This window comes from Python bivittatus, unplaced genomic scaffold (assembly GCF_059951505.1).
Source record: "Python bivittatus isolate LINGU-HERP-01145 unplaced genomic scaffold, Pbiv_v1 ctg000590_np1212, whole genome shotgun sequence".
Taxonomy (NCBI): domain Eukaryota; kingdom Metazoa; phylum Chordata; class Lepidosauria; order Squamata; family Pythonidae; genus Python; species Python bivittatus.
In genome coordinates, this window is record NW_028277086.1 from 31,763,457 (window position 1) to 31,791,363 (window position 27,907).

A 27,907-nucleotide genomic window follows, 5' to 3' on the forward strand; every position below is an offset into this window, starting at 1 on the left:
GCATAGTATTACTTAAATGCCATTGTAATGTTTAAATTTAAATATTGCTGGCCCAGAATTTTTTTGGCTGACTTTTTTTCCCATTCTCTGCTTCCTACCACCCTGCCAAACTGGGACACCATGACTCCCCAAAATTTAAAGTTACAAGTATATTTGGTGCACCCTAAAGTAGGCTTAACACTATTGAATGATTAGTTGTTCATTGCATTTTTATCTTGCCTTTTCTCTGAGAAGGTTAAGAAAACTTGAAAAAAAACCCTCCCTGAAACCCAATAAAAGTAGAAAAGCCTCAACCTCCTTGGGTCATTAGTTCAGCCACTACAATTCTTATTAGTGTGTTCTTTGGGTCTGGCTATCAAAGGGTTGTTCATCTCTGGCTGTAGAGCAGTGTTTCTCAACCTTAGCAACTTTAAGATAGGTGGACTTCAACTCCTAGAATTCCCCAGCCAGCAACTTAAAGTTGCCAAGGTTGAGAAACACTGCTGTAGGGAGTCAGGGAGATGATCTTGAGGGAAAAAGGAAAGAATTCTTATATAAGCAAAGAGGGCTGAAACATTCCTTAAGTCCTGGGAAACAGGATAGTATTCAGAAGAGACTCAGGCAGGTTCCTCCCTGATTCACTGGGGTATAAGAGGGAGGGGAGGTAAAGTACAATCAGGCTTGCAAGATTCTGCTGCTGTAGCCTATCTCAATGAAGTACAGAACTAATCTTTCTGTGGAGTCAGTTTCCTGATTGCATCTACCTCAGAGAGCTGACAGTGGCATAAACTTTTACGGATAACAATCTGCTCTATCCAACACAAAATACATTTGCTATGTTTCCTTTCACTTTAAGATACCATAATACTTTGTTTTTGTTACAAAAAATCAACATACTACCATCTGGAAATTGCTATCTCAGGGTGTTCAGAATTTCCAACTAAGAAAGAACCATTTACTCTGCCTTGAACTCTTTGGAGAAAACAAAAATGCATCAACATAATGTATGTATTGTAGTAAAGAAAGAAATGATTTATTTTACAAGTTTAGAAAAAAAAACATGACTATGTTACATAAACACATCTGATAAGCCATGGCTTGTTTAATCACAATTTATGGAATTCATAAATGGACAGCAAAAATATATAGAAACTTCAACTCTTTGCTGCCAGGTGATGGACATGTTGATGTTTGCAGCCCTAATCTCACTTGAAACCCATACATTAGTATACAAAACATTCTGATTAGTTTTATACAGCTGCTAAGCCACCTAAAAGTATGCCACACTTTGGCTGAACGAGTGTGAACTCAGCCATTGTAGAAACTGGAACCTGTCTTCCAGTTCCTTAAAAGGTTTTCTTTTTAAGGCTATTTTGCTACTTACTTTCGCAATGCTTGAAACTTCTTTCAAAGTTTACCTGTTGGATTTTTTCAAGCTTACTTTATTTTTTATCTGTTCCCTATCTGCCCACACTGAGGCCTACCTGAGTCTTCACATCGTCCTAGCTGTTGGAAAGTCATTGCGGAGGCAGCCGCAAAGGTGATTGGACTCTGAAAGACAATCACACTCACTTTTCCTTGACAACCTCCTGGCAGCGTTTTTCTGTACGGGCATGATTTACAGGCAGGGCTTCCTTCATCAAAAAGAGCTACCTGACTGCAATTAATCAAGGGCAAATTACGTGCCCTCAGGCAAACGCAGAGCTGAGGCTTAACTCCCGGTTAGGATGAGCGACTCTTTAAGAAAGGTCCGAGGGCGAGGGATTCCGTCCCGGAGAACGAGGTCAGCCGCGGCTGCAGAGAGAGGCGGAGCGACGCTGCCCCTGGCCTTTGGCGCGCTTCTCTGCCAGCCGCGCCCGTTCCCGACCCTGCCCTGAAAGGACGAGCGGCGGCGGCGGCGGCGGCGGCTCAGAGCATCCCTCGCCCTCTCCCGAGGGAGGGAGACAAGCGCGCGGCCGCGCAGAATCCCGACCTCCCAGAAAAGCAGCGGGCAACTTGCACGGACTTCGCGGCCCGAGTTTCTTTTTCGCGCTCAGTTCGCCCAGTAGCGCGGAGAGAACCGAGAGGCCGACGCGAGGGCGCCCCCTCGGTGTTCGCGACTGGCGGACTCTGCCCTCGAGGCGGGGAGATGGGCATCGGAGCTGCCCCGGGCATCCTGGCTCTGGTGACGCTTTCGGCGGTCGGGCGCCTCGCCGGAGCGGGTTGCGCGGAAGAAAGGCGCTGCTGTCCCGGCCGGGATCGGACCTGCGCCACCACCGGCTGGCGCCTTGACAGAACCTACGGGGCCTGCTTCTGCGACGAGGCGTGCGAACAGACCGGCGACTGTTGTTATGACTACGCCCAGGCGTGCCCAGGTAGGCTGGGACCCCGCCCAGGAAGCGCCGACCACCTGAAAGCACCTGCCGCTGAGCGAGGTCCCACGCGATGGTGGTTCGCCTCCAAAGCGTTACTGGCGGTAGTGGGGAGCGGTTTTTCAGCCGCTCTAAAGGAAGAGGAAACTGTGGTTAAGGAACCACTGCCTTTACCCCCAGTACCCCTCTTCGAGGAGAACTAACCTTTGCTTTTTCGATTGGGGTAAATGGTCGTTGGGGTAAATAATAAAGAATGAAACGCATTCTCTTTTAAATTCCAGATGGGTGGCTGCTTCTTGGCAACTTCGGGGTGGGTTTACACAACTTGTGGAATCTTGACAGCACAACTACTCCCTTCACATAACATAATGCCAAGCCGAAGCAAATAAACCATATTATAGCTCATCCGAGGGCTAAATTCACACCACACGCTAAGAGAGTAGCTGAATTCCCCCAACAGGCTGAATCACAAATTACCCAGTCGCCTGTTATCCTGCTCTAGTCTGTCATGGGAACCCAGGGTTTGAGTTTTGCAATGCAAAATTCAGCTTTCACTGCTATTTCCTTCCCCTTGCCATTTTTTCTTGCTCCCAAAAGGAAGAAAAGGTCTGTAAGAACACTTGGTGCAAAACTTAAAACTCCCCACCTTTCCTGGCTTTTCTTTAATATGGAAATCCAAATGAAGGACAAAAATATAAGGAAATGACTCAGGCAAACTTCAGTGAGTATTTATCTGGGGGTCAGGTTTAAGCTTTAAAAATGAAGACAATGGATTCCTTTGCAAGTTGAATTAACCTATTAAAAGTTAATAAGTTATTAAAAAGTGTGTATGAATGCAGCAACCTTTGTTAGATTTGTTATGGGGAGGAGTAACAATACAGGTGGTCTATAAAGTCCTTGTGCAGTTTTGATAATTAACAATGTCACTTCTATGTAAGATATAAACCGTCTGTACATGCAACAGAGAGGGAATTTATTCAAGATTTAAATAAAATGGATTTGGATCCCAGAATAACAAATGTGATCAATGCTATGTCAAACATAATTGCATGTTCGGAGAATTTCAAAATTATGCTATACTTTGTATTCAGAATGATGGTTGATATATTGAAGGTTGACTTTCCTACAAATAAATATGCTACATCTCAAATTCCTTCTCTGTTGCGTTTTACAAATTGTTAATTTCACTTCTGTATAAGATATAAACAATTAAAACTGCACAAGGACTTTATAGACGCCCTATATATTATATGCTAATAATCCAATGAAATAGTTTGTTTTCTTCTTTCGTGTTTTTCTTACTCTCAGTACAACTGCTTGAATTGTAAGGGTGAAAAGTAGGACCCTAATGGGGTTCAGAAGACCCACCTGTCTTTCTACCTCTGGCCCCCTCTGCAGTTCATGATGATGGTCAACCTTACAGTCTTTAAGAGTAATAACAGGGGAGATCCACACACATAGTAAGAGGAACAGCCTTAGCTGTTCCTTTCTATAATTCAGTCATTGATACTGTAGTGAGTGCAAGAAGTTTTGGTTTCTGTGTTTTTAAAAGTACATTTTTTAGGCTACCAGCCAGATCCAGACTATGGAAACCAAAGCCCATGCCCTCCCATTGGAACAGTTTTTTAAAGAGAGGCATAAAGGATGAATCAATTCTTTTTACACAGCTGGGGAACAAGGAACTGGTGTGGGAGGATGCCTTTCAAATGAGAATCCTAGGGGCAATCTTGCAATTCAAAAGGCATCTTGAAGGAACACTTTTTATTTTATACAATATTCCCGAATTATGAGCTCCCCCTTGTACTGTTTGCACAAATCTTTTGGGGCTGTCTACTCTGCCAGCATCTTGGACTGGTGTGCCAGCTTTGTTTGTGCTCTAATTGGTGTGTTGTGAATAGATTATATGGATTAATCCGTGGAGCACAGAGGAAGGATCCTGCTTCAGGGAACAGTGAGATCCGATTGGCAAATGACTTCATGCATGGTCATGAAATCAGTTAGACAGGATGCATTTAATCGGGACTGGATCTTAGCCTGGAGGTAGATAAAAGCAAAGGTGGAATTTGGGGCAATGGATTTCCCTCTTAATGGTACTGTGGGCACATCTGCACAAATTACTGCTTAAAATTGCTTGCACAAGGAGGCTTAGCCCTCCTTTTACCTGTTCTCCTCTCCCCCCCATTGATTTTAGTGCTGTCCCACTATCCACTTCTGAGAATAAACTACGGAGGGGAGTCTGGGGAAGATCATTGGTAACCAACTATCACTGATAGCTCTTTGGTGACTATGGGGATAGGATTGTCCTTTTTTGTTGCAAGAAAAATAAAGTTCCAACTTTAATTTTTGATCCAACATATTTTAGCTGTGCTCAACGTCTATAAATGTCAATAAACAATAACTTGGCTTTATGCCTGTCTTTGCCAAACAATTCCTCAAATTGTTTTCCCTTTCCTCCATGGGCCATTGGCTTAACTGCATGAAAACTGGCTTGCTTTAGCTGTGGCTGGACTTTCAGGAGGCATATCAAGCAGCAGATGAATAAGTTTGTGGCATCAGAATGGAACAATGGGACTTAAGCATGCATATGTTTGGGAAGATAATGGCAAACGGAAAGTATAGGAAAGTAAAAATGGCTTTAGTGGATAGCAAATGCAGGTTTAGGACTCGGGTAGAACTATTTAAATAGATGCATATATTAAGACATGCAAATACATGCAGTTTCAATTAGTCTATAAGGTAATGTTATACACCATGTTTAAACCTGAGTGTCAACTTAGATTTAAAAATAATGTATTTAATCTTGAGCCCTAACCACTTTTAGTAATATCGGAAAGCATTTTCCACTTGAATCCTAATCATGCACCAATCGATATGCATAGGATCTCCTTGCTGGCATCTGCTTCCTTCCAAATTTTCTGTAAATTGCAGAAAATCTGAGAGTCTTTTGTCATGCAGGCTTCTGAGAAGCTTGGAACAACACAAGTAACAAGTGTTAGCCCCACTCTAAATAATCTGATGGCACCTTTATTTGCTTCAAAACAACTTCTTTAGTATAATTTCCTTCATTTTAGTACCATATCACGTAAAAGTGAGACATGGCTATATAAATCAAATAAACAAACATCAAGAAAGGAACCATGATCATTACATGCCAATACAGTATTGTTTGGTGTTGTGGTTCCCAACCTGTGTTTCAGGATCACAGGTGGACTTTGAAGGTACTAAAGATGATCTGAAAAATATATATGTATTGATGTAGGTACCAGTTAACATTTTAGGAGACTGCTTATACATTATGGATGATGGGCTGAAAAAAAAAGTTGTGATTAGTTGTTTGAATATGAAAATGTAAAATCATTTCATGGACAAGAATATTTTGAGTTATGGTTTGAATGTTATTTTTGGAATGAAGGAAGAGGGGGAAAGTTCTCTAAGTATGGGGCCCAGATGGATATGCAAGTGAAAATAAAATACGGTTTGTAAAACAACTTTCATTTACTTCCACAATAGTTTTGAAAATGGCAGACCAGTGTTAACTTCTGCTCTTCTTAATCAGATTTCTTCAGGAAAAAGCAGCCTATGTGACCTACCAAATCAATTGAGTAAGTTTTGTTAAATGTTATAGGGAAAAGATACATCTTTCACAGTGGGCAAATGATTCCCATGAGTTTCATTGTAAAGTGATAGTATTTTTTACAATTCTTTTGTAGCTCTTCCATGTGTTGTTGGGGAATGGAGTCACTGGAGTGGCTGTGCAGAGCAATGTAAACCTACCTTCCGGATGCGTACACGTATCATTCAACAAGAGCCAAAAAATGGGGGGGAGCCTTGTCCTCTGTTGGAAGAAAAAGCTGGTTGCCTGGAATATACAACTCGTGAAGGGCAGGATTGTGGAGATGGTACACATGCCTCCCATTTCTCTCTGTCATACAGTTTGCATCCTTATACATTGAATTTTTTTTTTAATCTCCATTGATTACAACTTGCTGCGGTCAAAATCTAGGAAGAATATGGTACTTTCCAGAATGTAAGACTTTCTTTCTCTGTAAGCCAGTGTAGGCTAGCTGAACCAGGTAGATGGTGTGGAGATTAAATAAGCAATTTACATGCTTGCAATTCATTATGGGTGATTTCTGTCCTTACACTGTCCCTGGGGAAAAAAGGTGCTGATTGTATTTGCAGATATAAAATGCCATATTCCCAGAGATGATGAATGTAAGGCACAATTCTAGAAGCAATCTACAAAAGAGAAGCATATGTCATCCTTCCCATGTTAGGCTTTCAGCAGCTTCACATAGAGAAGCGTGTAACCACATCTTCAAAAGCAACATGGAATACTGTGGAGTAATTGTGTATTGCTGATATGTCACAGACAACAGCTTGTTGAATACTTCCTGGCAGTCACCAGGTGTCACCAATGTCCTGGCAGTCACCAGGTGTCAACACTGACTCAAAGGTACACAAACACACAATCACAGTTAATGGAAAGAAGTGGACAATTGGTTTAGAGGTATGGAACATGTATTCAATCCTAGCTCCCAACTTGCAAATCATGGTTTACTAGGAGGCAGTTTATTCATCAGCATAAAGTGGACAGTCATGAGAGTGGATTGTTCTTGGGGCTGCCATAAACGACCATTTGAGTCATCTGGAGATGGTTGTCATTATGTAGTACAGGTAGTTGTTTAATGACCACAATAGAGGCCAGAAAATTGGTCACTAAGGGGGCAGTGATTAAAGGAGTCACCACATGACCAGACCCAATTTTACAACAGTTATTAAGCAAATCACCATGGTTGTAAAGCAAATCATGTGGTCATTAAGCAAATCCAGCTTCTCCAATGGACTTTTTTTGCCAGAATTCACTTAACAAGCATGTGATTCACTTAGCAACCACTTAATTCACTTAATCACCATTGTAAAAAAGATCACAAATCACAATCACTTGACTGCAGGGGTGGTGGTGGTGTAACAGGTTTGCAATGGTCATAAATGGAAGTATGGCTTGTAAAGCACTTTTTCTGAGGCCACTGTAACTTTGAACCATTGTTAAGTGAACGGTCATTAGGCAAGGACTACCTGTAGTGCCTACATGCTGTGTGACTGTTTGAGGTTATCATTCTGCTGCAGCCATACAGTTCTTTCATACAAATCTTAGTGGAGACAGCCATAATCATTTTTAAATACCCACTTTTTAAACTTGCTGCATTTTTTCCTTTCCTAAAAATTGGGTGATGTCACAAGTCTATTTTCAGATATATATTAAATGTTACACAATAAAAACATGTCACTTTTTAATTGAAGGACTATATGCTAGGACTCTTCAGAAAAAAATATGAAAATATGTAAAGATGGATAAGAATATTACCAAGCAAACAAATCTATAATGTGCTTAACAAATCTTCATTCAGCTAGATGCTTGAGAACCTTTCAATGAAATACAAATATTGGGATATGTTACATTGGTTTGTAACCATTGAGCATTTGTTCATAAGCTTGTAACTAAAAAATATTTTGTATAGTCCTTCTTGACAGCATATCATCTCTAGCTTTGAAGTCAGTTGCAGCAGCCTATATGCAGAAGAGTGTTAATATGTTCATATTCAGCTAGATGCCACCTCTAAAATCTTTGTTCAAGCCACAATACATTTCCACATCCCTATGCTGTGAAGATCAGACTTTGTTAGTGAATACCCAGAATTCTGTTCTTTAAATAAGGCAGGACCTCACACTTGATTATCATCCCATTGATTGAAACACCTGGCTCTAATTTCTCTTTCAAATGAACTGATAATCCTAGAAGTTCACATACTTTTGCCACACACAAATATGTAGCTTTGGATCATTTTCCTCAATGAATAAATGAACAATTATGTTTTTTTATTTATTTGCTTAATCAGGTTCTCTAAACTAGGATTATCTAGTTTTAGGACTTGTATAGAGAACCAATCACATTTTATGACACATTTAGGTCATAATTATGTAGAAATATTGAAAATTCAAAAGTGTTCACAAACTTTTAAATACCACTGTATACCAAAGGATGGAGTAGACAGTTTTAACCTTGTCCAGACTTACTTTACACATCTTTTTTTTACTCCCAGTTAGTTAAATAGCAATGTCAGCTTTATGAAATGTTTTCATAATAATTTTGTTCTTCCTAGTTCCTGCTTTCATAACTACTTCTGAATATAGTAAAGAGAGAAAAAAGACAGCTGTAAACTCAAGGTGGTCTTCAGAAACAGAAGATTCTAGGTAATTAAGGCTAAAATCTTTACCAGCTTCTCTGGGGATAAATTTGCTTGAATTCTGTTGCATTTGTTTCTGAGATGAAATACATATATGCTACCCTGCCAATTAATTACATATGGATAATTTAGATTAGAGGAAGGTAATTTTGTACAACTATCTGTGCTAGAGGGATGAAAATAGTTCTTGTACTAAAAATATAATTCTGAATAGTCTTATGTTTCCATTGCTTTTCTTTTTCACATAGAATTTTCTTTAGTCCCTTTGGTGTTAACTACATTGAATATTTGTTGAAAAATAGGGTATTTTTGTAGCACTGCCTACAACAAAGTGAAATAAAGCAGTATTTTTGCAAAGCATGAGCAATTATATACACATTTTTCTACAAAAAAGCCATTTTAATGTTTATGTAGTTTAAAATAAGGAATGATAGACTTCATATATAGGCTTCAGACACTATATTTTGATATCCTGATTTTTTGAAACCCACATCGGAATTGAAATTCCCAATGCTAGTAACATAGCCCAGTGAGTTTACTACTAATAGAGTCATATTTTAAAGCTGACATGGACTTCCTCCCCATATTTCATGCAGTACAGAGGTGGGCAACCTGTGGCTGTTCAGCTATGTATGGCCTTTATTATTTGCAAGTGTTTTTTGAAATTAGATAATCCCACATCACTAGTAAAGGCAATCTGTAGCTTCCTGGTAGTCTGCTGCTGAGTAGAGAATGGCAATAAAGAAAAAAGATGTATCAGAAAGACCAAAGCAGTGTTAGTAAGAAAATGGATGGCCTCACTGACCACTGGCAGATGTGATTCAACAGACAGAAAGTTGTTCTCCTTGATATAGCAGGATTGTTGTACAGGGAAAGCTTAGTCCTCCCTGCCCCCCAATTTATTTTTTGTAGACAGGCTTTATTACAGTCAGAGTCTGAGCCATAGCTGCTATTACAATTCACTTTTAACTTTCAGACAGCTATTTTGTCTGGCTAAAGACTTAATAGAATATATATGCTATAATTACCTTTCAGATTTATTTTTGCATTAGTAACAAATGCTTCTCCCCAAAGGAGTTACTGTGTGGAATTTAAAACAGAATCACTGTCTCCTTACTGCTCTATGGAAACTCGCCCATATGCTCGATGGATGCAGTATCTTCGAGCAGGCTATACCGTATGTGTAATCTGCCAAGAGCCAGCAATGCACAGAGGTAACTATCGTTGTACTGGAGATGGCACTGACGCTGATAGGTAAGCAACTGAGTTTCTTCTCTGAATCTTTTATTAATAAGCCCTTAGCATACCTATCATATTTGTTTCATTTAGGAATTACTGTACAGCAAAACTCTCAGGCCAACACATGTATTAGATTTGTATTTTTTTTCTTCAAGAACTCAATGTTGTATATATAGCATTATCTTCTCAATGTTTTCCCTGTAATAAGCCTGTGGAGTTCAATGGGTAGAGATAGTAACTTGCTCAAAGACTGCTTTGAATCAATTATGTCTTTGTTTCGATCTCTCAACTAGAATAAGTAGTGAGTAGGTACACTCAGACTTCATGTATTCTATTTCCCCCATTCAGCCAAGATATTGAGGCCAAAATATTTCATTGAGACTATTTGCTTATTGTAAAGGCTTTGATATAATCCTACCCTGTTGTGCATGGAGTTGTACTAGTAAAGTATTCAAGTCCTAACTAGAGTTAAAGCAAGCAATTACAGAGATACAAATGCTCAGATATGGTTTGTGCTAGGTAGCATACTGGGAAGTATATAAGAATCTGGCTTTGTAAAATATACATGTAAGATTTACATTGTAATTTAAAAAACTATAGAAAAGTAATGGCTGTGCTTCTTTCTTCAATAAAAATCAAAGAACAAATTGTATTCCATTAAATTGCAGTTGAAAATGATCTATTCTCCATAACTTAGCTACAGAGAACCTAGACCTTGTAGGTTCCAGTATCCCAGAGCCCTTAATTATTTCCTTGGCCCCTCTGCTTTATCACTTCATCCTACTTTTATTTCCATGACTGCATTAAGACAATTTAGCAGCCATTTTTGATTTACTATAGGGCATCTCAGCTCATACAAGATATATTTTTGGACTGAATTCCAGGTGAGTTGTTTCTGCATCTCCAGTGTTAGAGAACAGTTATGGAGTTCTTCTGAAAATTCAGGAAGTACTCCGGTTCAGTAAATCTATAGTAACTTAAATATACAGGGTAAGATCCAATATATCCATTAGCAGAGTTTTGCTAACATTGGAATGAGGCAAGGAGGCAATGTTTGATTCCTCCTTCCTCCTGCATTTCTTGAAAAGCTGGAGAACTAGAAGACCCTTCAGAGCAGCATGAGAAACATCAATAATTGCCTACTAAAGCTGTGAATGCTTTGAACAAGACTCAACAGATACTTAGGAATATGTGGGAGAATAAATACAGCATCTCTATTTATTTTCATGCTTCTAAGTGGGAGAGGAGAGACATGGCTTCTTTAATGAGTCACATGAAAGACGTCTTAATGAGTTAGTTCGTTAAAGTATCATCTTTTATCATGCTCACATGGACACCTAATTTAAATAGTTGCCAAGATTTGCCCTTGCATTCTGAAGCATCTCTTCAGAACTATTTCAAAGTGATACATAGCTGTACTATCATCCTCTTTCCAATAAAAAGCATCTGCTGGACATGAGAATCTTGAGTGAGAAGGGACCTTTATGTTCAAGAAATGGTGAACATGATTGCATCACATTGTATTCATTACAAGTTTACAACTCAGTCACAGAAAATACAACTTGTTCTTATGTGGATAGTGCAAATTATTGCATAAGCTTCTTGTAATTGCAAGGTGTATTATCTTTGAGAATATTCAAACAGGGAAGACGTTATTTACATCAACCCTCAATATTTAACAGGACGTTAAAATTCCATGAAGTAATATTCATGCCATTAAGACAATATATCTCTCTTCCATTTTAGGAATACAGTTCTCCACTGGCAAGCAGTTGGAAACCCATCCTGCTATGGAACTTGGAAGAAAATTCAGCAAGTGGAAGAATGTTCATGCCCTTCTGTGCATAGTTTTATTTTTACATAGCAGAGTGAATATATACTTTAATATATTTACCTGAAGCATGGAATCTACCCCTGGACTTATGTAAACCTTTTAGGCATTAATTAAACAAATGAGAAATCAATTTTTGACATTATACTCAGTCCTTCTTATGAGTGAATAAAGTTAAATGAGCTATATAAAATTATATTTGTCTTCCCTGAATTCACTACTAATAACTATTGTGAAATGCCATTAAAACAGATAAGTTGTATAACCATATGCATAAATCAATTGTAACAGGGCACTGATTCTTTAAAAAAAAAAAGTGACTGCTTTATTCATAGCTGAAAATGAATAACTGGAGGTTCTTGAGATTAAATCAAAAGTATGGTAAATAACATCACAGTTGCTCTCTCTCTCTTTTTGGTCCCTTCATCAGTTTTTGACTCCTGGTGACTACCTGGACTGGTCCCTGCAGTTTTCTTGGCAAGGTTTTTGTAAGTGGCTTGCCATTGCCTCCTTCCTAGGGCTAAGTGAATGGTCCAAGGTCACCCAACTGGCTTTGTGCCTAAGGCAGGGCTAGAACCCACAATATCCCAGTTTTTAGCCTGATATCTTAACCATTACACCAAACTGGTTCTCTCAGTTCCTTAAAAGGCAAATATAGGACTAAGCTGTTGGAAGCCTGTTTGTTCTACATGAATTTAAAAGATAGGAAGGCTTCTTGCATGGTAGGAAATAAACTACCTCAAAATAGGGGGGAAAAAGTCAGAAGCAGATTGAAGGATATGGTAACTGGTATCCAGAGTTGATACTGAGCAATATCTTCTCATCTAAGACTTAGTCACTGTGATACCTATAGTGAAGGACTGTTATCTGCAGATTCATTAAAAAAATTGAGCTAGAGATATCTACTACTGTTCAGAAAAATAAGCCTTAAAATTTCAGTCTTAGTAAGGATCAATCTGGTACAATCCAGTTATTGGGCATCAGGTTTAATGAATGGCAAAAGACTATGAGGGAAACATCTGAAGGATACCAGATTGCCTGCCCCTTGCTATATGAGAATGAATCCCTTGCATTACTTGCAAGCCTTTAAAATTAGCTTTATTACTGACCAAAGCCTCACATCAGCAGGCAACCAAATCTGTAAAACAAGTTGCCTTCCTGGAATAAGACACTGACACTGAAATAAATTCCTTTGTCTATCAGATTCTTCAAAATACTGCTCCCGCCAAATACTACACAACTCCTAGCAGTTCTTTGGGCAGACTTGAAAAAGGCAGAGCCCCTAATTAAGAACTGAGAAGAAAATTAACCTGATTGATCACATGAACACTATCATATAGCTAACAAATTAAAAATGCAGCACTCTGAATTGATTTAAAAATGAACACATTGGAAGAGTTACCAGACGTGCAATCTCTGCACTTCATTTCAGTGTTGCTCACAAGTTGAACTTAATGGGTTCATATTTGGATAGTGAACTCAAGAAAGCATTGCAGGTGGCTAATTTATCAGTCATTGGGTTATATAAAAAGGATTATTGAAAGGATTGCAGAAATATTCCTATGCCTTATAGCATGATTTCTCTGTTAAAGTATTTCTTGCACTGAACAATTAAATGTTTCTATCCCCTTTCTGTAGAACAGTGTAAGATGTCCTTGGTTAAAACAGGCACAACATGAATCTTAAACTTGTCTGCTTAAGATTTCTCTTCTACTTAATTTTTAACCTTGGAGTATTTGTGTGATTCTGCAGGATATTAGCCTGTAATTCTTACAAGCTCTCCAGAATGAAAAATTAATTAATAATCAATTTGAAGTATTGTCGAAGGCTTTCACGGCCGGCATACGATGGCTGGTGTGGGTCTTCCTGGCCGTGTGGCCGTGTTCTGGAAGTTTTGCTGGAACTGCTCCTGTCTGTGCTCCTGCACTCTGAAGATGCCGGTCACAGGTGCTGGTGAAACGTTAGGAAACAAAACTTCCAGAACACGGCCACACAGCCCAGAAGACCCACACCAGCCAATCAATTTGAAGTTGCTTGTTTTAAGCAACTTTATTCAGATGATAACTAGATAATAGATAATAGATCCTCAACTTCATATCACCTCCAGATTTTCAAGAATAAATTGGACACCAAACACTTTATTTTTTAAGAAGTATAATTGCATAAAATGCTTACTATTGTATTTTATATTACTTTAAGACATCACCTGATAAGACTGTCACATGATGATAATAATATAAAGAAAGAGATAAGTAATAGGCTGAGTATTTGGGAAAAGAAACTTAGGTCAAGCCTGACTTAACTAAAGTTCTCCATCTGTCTTTTAACATAACATTGGTTCTGTTATTGAAGTCATAATTCTGAAGAATTTTAATCCATTTTCCAACTCCAAACTTCTGTACGCCATTTTTCAATTTCTGGTCTTCTTCCCACTTCCATCGCTTTAGAAGATTAAAATAAAATATTGTAATATGTATCTGTTCAAGTGCTTCAATTATTAGCCTAACTAGCAATAGCTGAAACAACATTCTATTTCTATTAATTCTTTCATTCTTGAAAAGGCAAATGAAGTCTATAGCATGTTGCATTTTACAAGAGTTCAGCATTTTAGGAACTATTTTTTCTACTTCCATTGTAAAGAAATGCAAAAGGTTTCTGAAATGCAATTTGTTTTTTCAGATAAGAGAATTACTTTGCACAGTAGTAGTAAGAATTACTTTTGTAAACGTTTAAAAATATATATAACTTCATATTCATAAAATAGTAACTGGTAGGTTATAGCATTACAGGTAGTCCCCAGTTTAAGAGCAAGTTCCGTTCCTTAAGTCAAATTTGTATGTAAGCTGGAACAGTATTATTGTGTAACACTGTATAAGTAATATTGTGTAATTAACTTGAACCATTGTGTATTTAACTTGAATTATATTGTTAGGAAATACTTGTAAGTAAACAAGTAAATAAATATGTAAATATGAACAGTACTGCACTTCTTCCTATAACATTAGGTTTGGCAATTCTGCATAGAGAGCCATGCTGGGATTGGACGTAACAGGGCAATTTTGTCTTGTCTTGTCGGTATCAGTCCATACTTACAGATAGGCAGTCTTCTAGGGCAAGCAGGAAAATATTTTGGAAGAAAGTTGTTTCTTTGGTTAATCCCACCAACGTTATTTTACATTAACACATTATTTTAGAACCTTTCTTGTTTATACCTTTTTCTTATGAGCAGCTGGCAGAAACTCATTATCTTGTAGAGCATTTTCAGTATTTTGCAGATTTTTTTTACCTAGTTTAGGGAAACAAAAACACCTTTTGAACCCTGAAGTACTGTATATTTTTAATGGCTAAATACTAATTAAACTATCCTTAATTAGAAGATTAGCAGCAGGGCTGCAACATATACACCAAAGGAACAACTAAATAAATAAATAATTAATTATAACAAATGGATATTTTTTTTAAGGGGCAAAATGGAAACTCTTTAAGAATGCTCTAAATAAAGATAAGTTTCATATAAAATTTAAGATACAAAGGTGTATGGAGATTGGCCCAAGTCAAGTCTGACCTTAGTCAACATAAATGGAAATACATTGAGCATTTTCTGTATGGCCCAGAGAGTGCACGCCAGGCTACAGAATGATGCTTGTCCACCGTGGTTTACGCTTTGTTTTCCATTAGAGACTTCAGTTTTTACGTGAAATGTGGGACTCTGAAGTATGGATTATTGGGGAAGGGTAACTGATTCCCCCCATGTTTCCAACTGTATGAATTTACCCATCATATTCAGATATACCGAAAACATGCAGTACTTACACTGAAGGGCATTTTGCTTTATATTATTTGGCACCTGGGAAGTCTGCATCAGCACTGGTTTCCAAAATGACTGACCAGGTAAGGAACAGGAATATTTATGTAGTCTATAAGAGAATGAAAGATAGAGATGATAGAGAATACCTATATGGCTGGTGAGATTTTTCTCTACTTGAATTACACCACTCTTCGTTGAATTCCACTGTCAACCTACCGTATTTTTCCGACTATAAGACAATACTTTTTTCTAAAATCCTTATGCTCAAAATTGAAGGGCGTCTTATTCAAGGAAGTCAGCCGAAAGAACCGCGCGGTGGCAAAACTGCCCATACTTTGTCTCTGCGAACGGGCTTCCTCCAATCACAAGCCTCCAACCATGAGTGAAACTGCCCATACCTTGTCTCTGCGAACGGGCTTCCTCCAATCAGGAGCCTTGTGTAACTGATATCAGCTGATGCTGAACAAACCAATTGGAACGCATCCCATTGGAGGTGGAGAGCCCATAAAGATGTCAGAAAAAAAATAAATAAATAAGAGAATGTCTTACTGTGCAAAATTTAAACTGAATGTAATCAGTTTTGCAAAACAGCATGGAAACAGAGCTGCAGAGAGACAGTTTGGACCTCCTCCCACTGAGTGTATCAGGTAAATGTTACCTAATTACTAATTAAAAATGTACTCTGCTTTATCTTTAAAATATTGATTTATTAATTTTGGGTTGGAAAAATGGGGGGTGTCTTGTACATGGGGGCGTCTTATAGTCGGAAAAATACAGTACTTTTCTGACATAATACATTAAAAAACAAATTAGGAAAAAAGCCATTTATTTACCAGAATAATATGTTAAAGATGAATCAGTAAATCAGTGCAAACCCCCAAGATAACTATCCATGTTGTTATAAAACTAGCAAGTTCCAGGACATTTCATACTTTAGCAGGGTCCTTTGTGTGTTTTCCAAATGATTTTCTTTGTTTGTTTCAACTGTACTGTCACATTGCATGTGTACCATTATTTTTCCTGAATTTTTAGTTTCCACCTCTTTTGTAGCTTCCTGTAAAACAGTAACATTTACTTAAGAAATCTTACTTTTCATATCTTTCCCAGTCTTCCTAAAATGCTTTTTTTACCAGATATGTTAGAGAACATTTAAAACATAAGATTAATAAAAATGTAAAGTAAAAACAGCAATATAATACAACAGCTAGAGCCATATAATGCTTCAGTTCAGAAAAGGTGTCCTTACCCAGGGATGCTTTTTTAAAATTTTTATTTAGCTTTTTTATTCTTAAAAAACAATCTTACCAAACATTGAACAGCGATTAAAAGCGGGTTACAAACACAAGTGTGCATAATCATGTTATCATATTTCCAATATATCCAAGTGTATATGTATCATCAATAAAAATAAAACATCACATATCATCTCATTAAACTTCTTAACTTTTTCTATTACTCTTTTTCATATTTACTCTCTAGCCAGGCATAAAAAACCTGCCATATTTTATAGTATTCATTATCTTTCTTATCTCTAATTTCCAGTGTCAACCTATTCATTTCTGCACAATCTTAATATCTTCCTTATTATATCTTCATCATTCGGTATCTTTTCCCTTTTCCAATTCTGTGCAAATACAATTCTAGCTGTAGTCAAAACATGAATAATCAAATATGTATCTTCTTTACTATAATTTTCTGGTATCATTCCTAATAGGAATATCTCTGGCTTCATTTCTATATATTGAAGTGTCATTCTTTCTAACCATTCACGTATTTTCATCCAATATTTTTTAGCTTCTGAGCAAGTCCGCCACATATGATAATAAGATCCTGATTCTTGATGACACTTCCAACATTTAGTAGATTTATTCTTAAACATCTTTGCTAGTCTTGAAGGAGGAAAATGCCATCTATAGAACATTTTATAAAGATTCTCCTTGTATGCTGTTGACATTGTCAGTGTATAGTTTTTCTCCCATAAATTCTCCCATTTTTCCAGATCTATTGAATATCCAAAATTCTTTGCCCATGCAGTCTTAGTTCCTTTAACTTGTTATTCCGCCATCTTAAATGTTAATAAATAATCATATAGTTTTTTAATTATTTTCTCATCTTTCCCTGTCAATATCTCATCCAATTCTGTTAGTTTCCCATAAATTCCATATTGTTTAACATCCTTCTCATATACCCAGGGATGCTTTAATGAATCAGAGACAAGTGTTGTGTTCCTCCTATTGCCTCAACACGCTCTTCTAAATCACATCCAAAGCAAGGCACATCCGTACTATCTGTAGATTCAGTAATCAAGATAAATCAGCCACCACATACTTCAACAGCATGGTATTTATTCAAGTAGCAGGTAGTTAGATTTTCTCATTCCATTTTTTTCTCCTTCCAGAAGTAGTTTCACTACAACCTACTTTAAGGAGGCTGGGACCACTCCTTTATGTAGGGAGGGATTTATAACTTCCTGGGCCTAGCTGAGTACTACTTCTTACTGGATGTGAAGAGCAAGGGGCAAGCAAAAATGGTTGGCTATATTCAGTCAAGCTCCTTGTCCACATCATCAGGCCTTAATAACGGAAACTAATGCAAAGAAACCTGATAGATAAGAACCCGGATGTATCTATTGATTGAACTGCTGGAATTGTAGAGTTGTCATGAATCTGACTGATTCTGCCCTGTGTGCAGAGCCTCTGCAGGCATTTCTAAAATCCAGGCAGTTCGGAGACACAAGTAATCCTTCAAGTAATCCCACCCCAGGTACCGTATTGTTGCCAGGTTAGGCATCTGGTCTTAGAAATATTGCATCCACTATTCTGATGTTATTTTTCTTTTGGTAGTTTGTATTACAGCTTTAACGATTTGATAGTTTCCAGTGCTTTACAATATTTTAATGAGTACAACATTCAGTCACTTATAACATGCAATGTTGTTAATTGAATAATTAACATTCATATAATTGAATGAGTATACACTACTTTTGTTCTGTTTTACTATGGTTTTCAACATACCTTCATTAAAAGATTGTTAGTTTCTTTTTTCAAGAAAATATTGATATAAGATTTGATTCGCTCAGTCAAAAGATTGAAACTGAAATATCGAAGAAATGGATGATATGGATCTTTTTGTTTCGTTACTGCAGATAGCTTCATTCTTAAAGGCTACAGAAAGAAAAATCAAAATATAGTAAATACTACATTTTGTACATGCCGTCCTACCAATGGTATATATTGTACAAGAAGCTGAACATGAGTTTTGCCTCCACAAACCAAAACATAAGAAATTAAATCTATATTATTCTAATATAAGTAATAATATAATACAATTTATGTGATAGGTACTGTGCAAGTTATCTATCTTTCCTAATAGTGTGGAGCTAGACAAATTCACTTTTGATAGATCTGAAGTGTTAATTTGCAGAAGTATTCAGTATTTCCTCATAATTTCCATAAGACTATGCACAGATAATAAAACAACTGTGATAGCTTCTTAAGCTCAGGGTCCTCAATTCTCTTTAGTTAAACTCCCGGGTGACCAAAGCAGTGCATCTCATGCCAAGATGCTCTCCTCTAATCCTCCATCACATTCCTCCATTCCATATTATTCTTTAATAAACACATCTCAGTTAAACATCTCACCATACACACACACACATATATACATACACACTATCATTTGTATTCATTTTTGTTTTTCTTTCTGCCTCTCTAGTTTAATTACTTTCTCCAGCTAGTTTTCCAACCCAGCTATGAATATAAGGTTTTCACTTTCCAAGAGCTTGTATCAGTGAAGGAATCTCAGTCACAGTAAACTCTTCAACATAGAAAAATATAATGGGGTGAAAAAACTGATGCCAATGCCACCTGCATGAATTTTTCCTCTTTGATAGACTTGGATGTGATTTAGATGGCAGTAAAATAATGTTTGGAATTATTCCAGAGAGATTCAATAGGCAAGGAGCCATGGAACGGGATCAGAAGTCTTAATTCAGTAGGGCGCTACTTCTGAAAAATTCCTGGAGGCTTTTATTGTCTCTTTTAGCATTAATACGATAGCAGATAACTTTATTTTTGGCCAAGGTCACATTTTTGGCTTCTCATAGTTTTGAATTCAAAAGGTTGCCTGGTGGTACTGTCACCAGAGTCAGTAAAGCCAACACTTTAGCTTTTTTGCTATAAGGCATTTGGAGAAGTTCACTGAAAATAGCTGTGTTGAATCTCCCAGAAATGAAATGCACCTATTTTACTGTCCAAAATGTAAAAGACAGAGAGAAAATAATACAGAATCAAAATACTTTAATCACTGGATTTCAGCAATGCATCCTGAAGGTCACAAAAGCAGGTTGGGGGCACAGGTTGCTCACCCATACTTTAATGCCTTCATAGATTGTAAATTAATAATATTAGCAGAGAATAAATCCTGAAAGTTATTTTACCACCTTAGTAAATCTACATATTGATCATTTAAGGAAATTTCATGCATTTTTATTTCAGACGGCTTCAGAACAAGTTGTCTAATTTAATTAGATACTGAACATACTACCTCATTGGAGAAAGATTCTGGAAAAAGTCTTTCTATCACTTCTTCAGCCTCTTGAAAATAGCCTTTTTCCATATATATAGCTACAGCCTATAAAGAAACAACTTTAAGTAATGATTTCCATTCTTTATAACAAATCTGGGAAAAAGATAACTTAATGCAATTTAATGTTACAATCAACTCTGTTTTTCCCTCTAACAACTTATCTTGGTGTATGGTGCCAAAGAGCATTACTCTGTCCTTCCCTTCAACACACAATGTGTGTAAACATCCATCACCCAAATAAATGTTTCATTAATTCTATTAACTTGTACAGGGAAAGGAAAAATCCTCCTCTACTGCTGCTATCAAGAACTCTTATAGCAGGGATCATTTGTGGGAGACAGCTTCATCCTCTATCCCCCTGACTTTCAGTGTGGATACAGGATGTTTCTGCATGTAAGTGAATCAAGAATATTGGCAATGGATGGAAAGAATGTGCATGTTTGGCCTATGGAATGAGACAGGGGATGACAGCTGCTGCTCCTGCATGTCCAGCTGCTTTGCTGTGATAACTGGAACTGATCCTGGGAGTATCTTATTCAACACCTTCATTTCCTATATCTCCTTTATGCTATTCCCTCTCATGCTTTTTTGCCCATCCAATATGGCTAATCTAAGTACGGGTAGTCCCCAGTTTAAGAATGAGCTCCATTCCCAAGGTCTGTCCTTAAGTCAAATTTGTATGTAAACCGGAAAAGTATTGTATAATACTGTATAAGTAGTATTGTGTAATGAACTCGAACCATTGTATATTTATCTCAAATCATTGTGTACTTAACTCAAAGTTTGCTACAGTAGGCTCTGTTCTTAACTATGCGTTGTCTGTAACCCAGGCGTTCTTAACCCGAGGACTACCTGTACACAATTCTGCTCTTCTTTTTCATAACTGCCTAGAGTTTGTATTGTAACCTTTTCATTCATTTATACTGCCAAAGGCTGTACAGGTAGTCCTCAACTTACGAACACAATTGGGACTGGAACTTCTGTCGCTAAGCAAAGTAGTTTTCAAGTGAGTTGTGCCCAATTTTACAACCTTTTATGTCATGGTTATTAAGCAAACCACTGTGGTTGCTCAACAAATCACACGGTTAAGTGAATCCAGCTTCCCCCATTGACTTTGCTTGTCAGAAGCCCCCTGGGAAGGTCGCAAATGATGATCACATGACCCTGGGATGCTGGTTGCCAAGTCCCTGAATTTTGATCACATGACTGTGAGGACCAGCTGTAAGTCATTTTTTTAAGGGCTGTCATAACTATGAATGGTCATTAAACAAATGGCCATAAGTCAAGAACTACCTGTAAATGGTCACAAGATTTCATGCTGCCACCAATTAATTGGAAACTCACATAAATGTTTAAATACATTGTAGATGCATGCAGGGCATGGACTGGAAAAGGAGATTACATTTCTAAGTGAATTTTAAAGGTGCAGTGAATGGATTTGATGGAAGCAAATAATTACATTTCTTATTTTGTGAATGGTGCAGTTCCCATGGAAGTTACTGTGGGGATACCCTACACACAGTGATCATTTTGTAGTGATTTCTGACACAGAAAAAAGCCTCAGAATATTAAACATTGTCTGCCCTATCCCAATTTATGGCATGAAAGTCTTGATTTGACATATGAGAATCCGTAAACAAATGTCTAGATTTTCTTGCATGGCACACTGAATCAAAATGGATATACTGATCTATAAATATACCTGAATCTGAATTAAATGCTTGATATCTTCATGTAACTTATCTTGTTTGCTTTGTGTGTTTAGGAATGAAATCCAAACAGACAGAGCATTTTCCAGTGGTGAAAGTCTTTGGTCACCTCCAAAATGAGAATCTTAAGAGGAAATCAATTGAGAAGTAAAAACATCAGCATAATATTTTAAAGACCAAAATATAAACATCCATACCCAAAAAAGTATCAGTCATTATACTGGAAGTCAATTTCTTCTTTGGTGCTGTCTGCACTGATTGATTTTTGGTTCACAGAAGAAAGTTTGTCAAATAGAGGTCCATCAGGTGGTTAGAAAGATGTTTGAACAGTCTTAGGCATTTCTGGTTCAAAAGGTCATCCTTAGGTCCTTTTTAATATCATGTTATATAGGGCCTGGTCAGAGTCAAACACCAAGCCAAATTGTGGGTATAATTTAGGGAGGGAGCAAATCAGATAACAGAGGATAAAAACCCTTTAAAATTTATTTTGCTACTCATTATTAATGATATTTGAAAAGCCAAATAAATAGTGTCCCCAGCTCAGGATCATAGTAACTAAATAGAATATATGCCTACACCTGATTAAAGACAACATGAATTTATATTAAATACATTATTTTACAATATAACATCAGCTCTACAACTAACTGCCTCTCTATTTCTATTATTTTCCTTTGAACTAGAAATTCAAGAGGAACCATAGCAGTAATCTATCCAAGCAATCATAATAAAATAATTTCTCCTAATTTTCACTGAAAATGGAGGTTCATGGCAACAGCAAGCACTGTATCAAAATCATATCATATTGTGCTCACAGACTGTTATTCCTTAAGACACAGAGAACCATCATATACAGTCAAGCACATCAAGAACTAATGCTTAATCTCTAACCAAGTAGCCTAACTTCTTCATCCTTTGCCTCTATGATATGTTCCATTCTGACATCAAATGCACTCTGCTCAGACTAGGACTATGTGTGCCCAGTATTTGTGAAGTTAATATAATATTACTGGTTTTATAGGAGCTTGGCAAGATTTCCTCATTATTAGCCTATCAAAGTTAAGGCCAACTTGTTTACAAATAGTAAAATATGTTGCTGACCTGAAGCTGCCACTAGTGCAGAGCCAGACCATTTATCATGGGCTGCCATTGCTGAACATAAGAACACAATGCCTTATTTCAGAAAAGATGTGGTTTGTTGCTACCAACTTACAAAATATTTTGGTTCTCTTTTGGTTTTATTAAAAGTGGTTATTTCTAATACATTTAAATAGTCTTACATTTGACAGCTGAAGATAAGTGACAAATACAAATGTGCGGGCTGTATGTATATATATATTTGCAAAAGTTAATTGATTTCTTTGGTTAAAAGAAAATATTTTTTCTATAAATAAGTGTTGCATAAATATCATTATTATTAGTCTGCCATCATCTTAGTAGGAATTCTCTCTCTCCCTCAATGCCTATCAGTACCAAAGCCAAAATGTTAAGAGTATTTTACCAAGTGTTTTTCCTTCTGCAATATGTGTCAACAGCTGACAGAGGCACACTGTTTCCATTTGATGAGTTTCTATTCTGTGCAACCCTTTAATAATAGCTGAAAAAAGAAAGCAAATATAATCAGTTATGTTTTTGTTGCTACAGTGCCACTATGTGGTTATCAGTAAACTTGTCTATAACCCTAAATATAATAGAACTTATTCCCATATAATTGTATTTAGGACTGGAACATTTCAGAGCAATTTATACTTAGTGGCTTATACTAGTGCACTTTTAGTAAACATGAATGTGACTTGTAAAGCTACCACATAAAATCACCATGTATTTCTTGTCAAAGAATAATATATTTTGTAATTATTCTAGACTATAGAGGGAGACAGAGTTCAAGATATTTTCAGTCTCAGTTCCTACTAGCTGAATAGCAGTTCTACAAATACTCCATCTTCCTGTCCAAATGTGACAGGTTGAAATAGTTATTTTACTGTCTTAGACACTGCTGTTTTGTGCTATAAATCACTAATGAACATTGATGAACAGGCAAAATAGAACTTTTCAAATATTTTGTCATTCTGTAATGCTCTGTAACAAACATCTCAAAAATTAGAAATATTCAGCAGAAATTACTAAAACTGAAAGGAAAAAAATGGATTTCCCCATTGTAACTGTAGGGAAAGCTGGAACATTTAAAGTACAACTATGAGGACTGGAGCAAGTGAACATTAAGCACCTTGTGAAAACAACAGAAATGTCTTAATAAAATTGTAGTCTTTATAGTATTATTTTAAAGATTTGGGGGGGAGGGGTAGGAAATGATGAAAGCAGAATGCAGCTATCGGACAAAAAAAGCATCAAGAAAAAGACTTTAATCTAACCTAATCCTTTCCTAGTCCCCCTGTTAAATCAGTATAGAATGAAACATTATAATAGAGTGACTTTAAGATCCCAGCCAAGCATATTAACCTTTATTTACTATTGACCTAAGCTATATTGAAAACCTTCAATAGGGTTACTATTTCTGGGTTGCAAACATCTGGCTGAACTCTGGATAGCAGCAAAGAGATATGGAAAAATTGAAGTGTTTGTTGCCAGCTAGTGGTGTTTTGCAGTCCAAATATGGTAACCCTACCCTTGGGACAGTTGCTATTTATTTGATAACCTTCCATGCTGCTGCAGGGATAAAAAGTTATAACCTCAAGTATGCTACCATGATCCCTGAGAAAGAAAGAGTTTTTTGGGGGGTGGAGGAAGGAACCAGAGATCATTATTAGTTGTATAAAGCTAAAACTCATCAAGGCAATGAACATGGTTCTGAACACACCCCCACACCCCCCCCCCCAGATTTATAAAGCAGGTTAGTAGAGCTATTCACTTTATTTGGTATTTGAGAGCATTATTCCTCTTGTTTAATTATTTAACCTATTTCTCACCTTCAGAAAGTCAGTGCAATGTACACATCACTCCCTCCTCTTATTTTTCCCACAACAACCTCCTGTGAGGTAGGCTGAGCTGAGGGAGAGTGACCCAAAGTCACCCAGTGAGTGAACAAAGCTGAGGGTGTACCAGAAGTTAGGTCTCCCTGGCATCAGTCCAATACCTACTTGGCTACATTTATTTCTGTCAGCCCTTTGAGGTAGCCTAGACAAGAATCACCAAAACCATGAGCACTAACATTACCTTTATTGTAAGGTTACAGTAACAGAAACTTGCAAGTCTGAAAGCCCATCTCCCCCCCCCCCCCTCCCTTGCCTTTACTTTCCAGGGATCTAGGAAGGGTCCCTTCTGAGACGCTTTCCACAACCCCATTCCTTCTGTGGGCTGAGATGTTTCTTATCTGACCATTGCCCTGGCCCCAGCTCTTCCATCTCCTGTCTCCCAAGGATATTCCCACAGAACATTACAGTTTCACTGCTTTAATAGTTAAGATGAAGGATGAAGCCAACTGAGCACAGGTACGAGCCTTTATTAGAACCTTGTGGCGGTAAGAGCGTCTTGTGTTATGTTCACAGATGGCTGGCCAGTGGCCCTGTTTTGGGTAAGGGGGTCTGGTGAACCCTTGCAAAGTCACTGCGAGCACTGTTCTAGGCATCTGTTGGATAAAGTTACTTGACCTCAGAGCTGGACTCTGGCTGGGCAGATCCAGTGAAAGTGACTGAGTCCTGTCCTAGCTTGGTTATCTGGAAGAGTTCAAGCTGGTCAATCCTGAGAAAGTGGACAGGGTCCTTACTGCTGTGAGCTCTGCCATCTGTAGTCTGACCCAATGCCTCTACTGGCTGGTTAAGGCCTCCTAGGAGGTGGCATATGGTTGGGTCCAAGTGCTGGTAAATGCCTCCTTGTGGGAGGGGGTGGTTCTCCCCCTCTTTAAGAAGCCATCCTTGGACCCTATGGTTTTGGATAACTTCTGTCCAGTCTCCAACCTTCCCTTTTTAGGGGAGATTGTTGAGAAGCTGGGGAGTTCCCAGCTATAGAGGGCCTTGGATGAAGCAGATTATCTGGACCTTTTTAGTCAGGATTCAGACCGGGCTATAGAACCAAGACAGCATCGGTCACACTTGTGGATGACCTTTGGAGGGATGGGGATGGTGTGTCCATCCTGGCCCTTCTAGATCTCTCAGCAGCGTTTGATATCATCAACCATGGTATCTTGCTGAACTAGCTCCGGGGACTGAGAGGCACTGTTTTGGAGCAGTTCTCCTCCTTTCTCCATGGCCAGTACCAGTCAGTGCTGGGGGGGGAAGAGAGGTTCAGCCCTGGACCCCTATTATGTGGGGTACCTCAGGGCTCAAGTCTCTCTCCCCCCTCCTACTTAACATCTATATGAAGCCACTGGGAGAGGTCATCCGCCAGCATGGACTTCGGTATCATCTGTATGCTGATGATACCCAATTATACATCTTTATCCCATGCCAGGCAAGTGATGCTGTTCAGGTGCTGACTTACTGCCTAGAGGCTGTAAGGGCCTGGATGGGGAGAAACCGGCTGCAACTCAACCCTAGCAAGACTGAGTGGTTGTGGGTTTTGGCTCCCCAGAGTCAGGAAAGTTGACATCTCTGACTCTGGATGGGGTAAACTCCCCCGTACAGATCTGGTGAGCAATTTGAGGGCCCTCTCGGACTCATGGCTCCAGCTGGAACAGCAGGTGGCAGCCATGGTCAAGGGGGGGGCATTGCACAAATCTGTCTTGTGCACCAATTGCGCCCATTCCTAGACTGGGAGGCCTTGCTCACAGTCACTCCTGCCTTAGTCACCTCCCATTTGGACTACTACAATGCACTGTACATGGGGCTGCCCTTGAAGACCATCCGGAAGCTGCAACTGGTCGAGAATGCAGCGGCATGCAGAGTTTTGGGTGTCCTGCGGTTCACCAAGTAACACCACTACTGTGTGAGCTGCATTGGCCTCCAGTTGCTTTCCGGGTGCAACTCAAGGTGCTGGTTATCACCTTTAAAGCCCTATATGGCACAAGGCCAGATTACTTGTGACACCACCTCTCCCTGAGAGTATCTGCCCATCCTACTAGGTTAGGTAGTGTGGGTGCTCTCCAGGTCCCCTCCCTTAAATGTTGCCATCTGATGGGACCTCGGAGGCGTGCCTTCTCGGTGGCTGCTCCAGTCCTTCAGAACAGCCTCTCACCAGAAATGAGAGGGACCCCTGCCCTTTTAGCCTTCTGGAGGGTTGTGAAGACCTGGTTCTTCTCCCAAGTACTGGGCTAGGCTGTTGGGTTGAACTATTTGATATGATGCCTGGGGGGAAGGATTTATGCATTGCTGTGAGCTGCCTAGAGTCATTGTATGAGACAGGTGGCCATATAAGTCCTGTAAAGAAACAAACACACTTTCCCTGATTAACGGTCCTTTTAAAAGGCACCATATATATAACCAGATAAAGTAAATAAGTGTAAAAGGCATCACTATGGTAGAAAAGAAATGCAGCTGCCGAACTGGCTGCCACAACCACTGTCACAGCTGCAGAGAAAGCCCAAGGAGGAAGGAAACAGAGAAGCCTCCACAGAGTTTGCTGCAGCCATTTGTTTGAAGGCCTTTCACGCCTCGTCGTGTGTTTGGGGCACCAGCCAGCAAAGCGGGTTACCAGGGGCCACAACTCCCTCCTCCCACATCCCGCCAAACTTCGCGAGAGCAACCAGTTACTCAGGGCCAGGTCTCTGCTCCTTTCGAAGTCGATCCGGTTGCCTTCACAAAAATGGCGACACAGGCAGCGGCAGGCGAAGTCTAGCATCCATCCAGCGGCCACCGACTCTACCTCAGCGCACAGGACCGAAGAACTACGCTTCGTCGTGCCACGTTCTACAAAAGTCTCCTTCACCGTCGCCTGCGGCAAGGAACAAACACGGCTCAAGGCCGGTAAACCACCTTCCTGGTCCATTTTCAAATCTCGCACCCTCTCCAAGCTCCGCCCACCTACGTCAACGGCCTGCACGAGACGGCTTCACTTCTGGCCCCGCCCATTCTCCGAGCGACTGGTCGAAAGGGTCGGCTTCTTCCTTGTCACGTGGGCTGTTCGCCCTTTTGGCTCCGTGGCGACAGAGAAGTGCGGAGCGTCTTTTGCCGTTCCCGCTCGCAGATTCAATTGCGAGGCGAGCGGAAGCTGCAAGGAGCGAATGAGCAGCTCAGGCTTAAATCTGTCCCTCCTTTCCCGCA

At 38.8% G+C, this 27,907-nt stretch overlaps 2 protein-coding genes across 2 annotated transcripts; one reads left to right on the plus strand and one right to left on the minus strand.

Annotated features, from left to right (window-relative positions):
* Window positions 1-1,580: 1,580 nt before the first annotated feature.
* Window positions 1,581-13,197, plus strand: SBSPON (somatomedin B and thrombospondin type 1 domain containing). Its single transcript, XM_007424811.3, has 5 exons — window positions 1,581-2,333; window positions 6,041-6,229; window positions 8,495-8,585; window positions 9,653-9,832; window positions 11,564-13,197. The coding sequence occupies exons 1-5, from the start codon at window positions 2,108-2,110 to the stop codon at window positions 11,679-11,681; spliced, it is 804 nt and encodes a 267-aa protein (XP_007424873.1). The 5' UTR covers window positions 1,581-2,107; the 3' UTR covers window positions 11,682-13,197.
* Window positions 13,198-13,930: 733 nt separating this feature from the next.
* Window positions 13,931-27,689, minus strand: TERF1 (telomeric repeat binding factor 1). The gene is made up of 9 exons (XM_007424810.3): window positions 27,398-27,689; window positions 23,254-23,349; window positions 21,746-21,876; window positions 20,002-20,088; window positions 18,471-18,620; window positions 16,389-16,510; window positions 15,462-15,565; window positions 14,861-14,934; window positions 13,931-14,089 (listed from the first exon to the last, which is right to left on the minus strand). The coding sequence occupies exons 1-9, from the start codon at window positions 27,630-27,632 to the stop codon at window positions 13,931-13,933; spliced, it is 1,158 nt and encodes a 385-aa protein (XP_007424872.1). The 5' UTR covers window positions 27,633-27,689.
* Window positions 27,690-27,907: the final 218 nt, after the last annotated feature.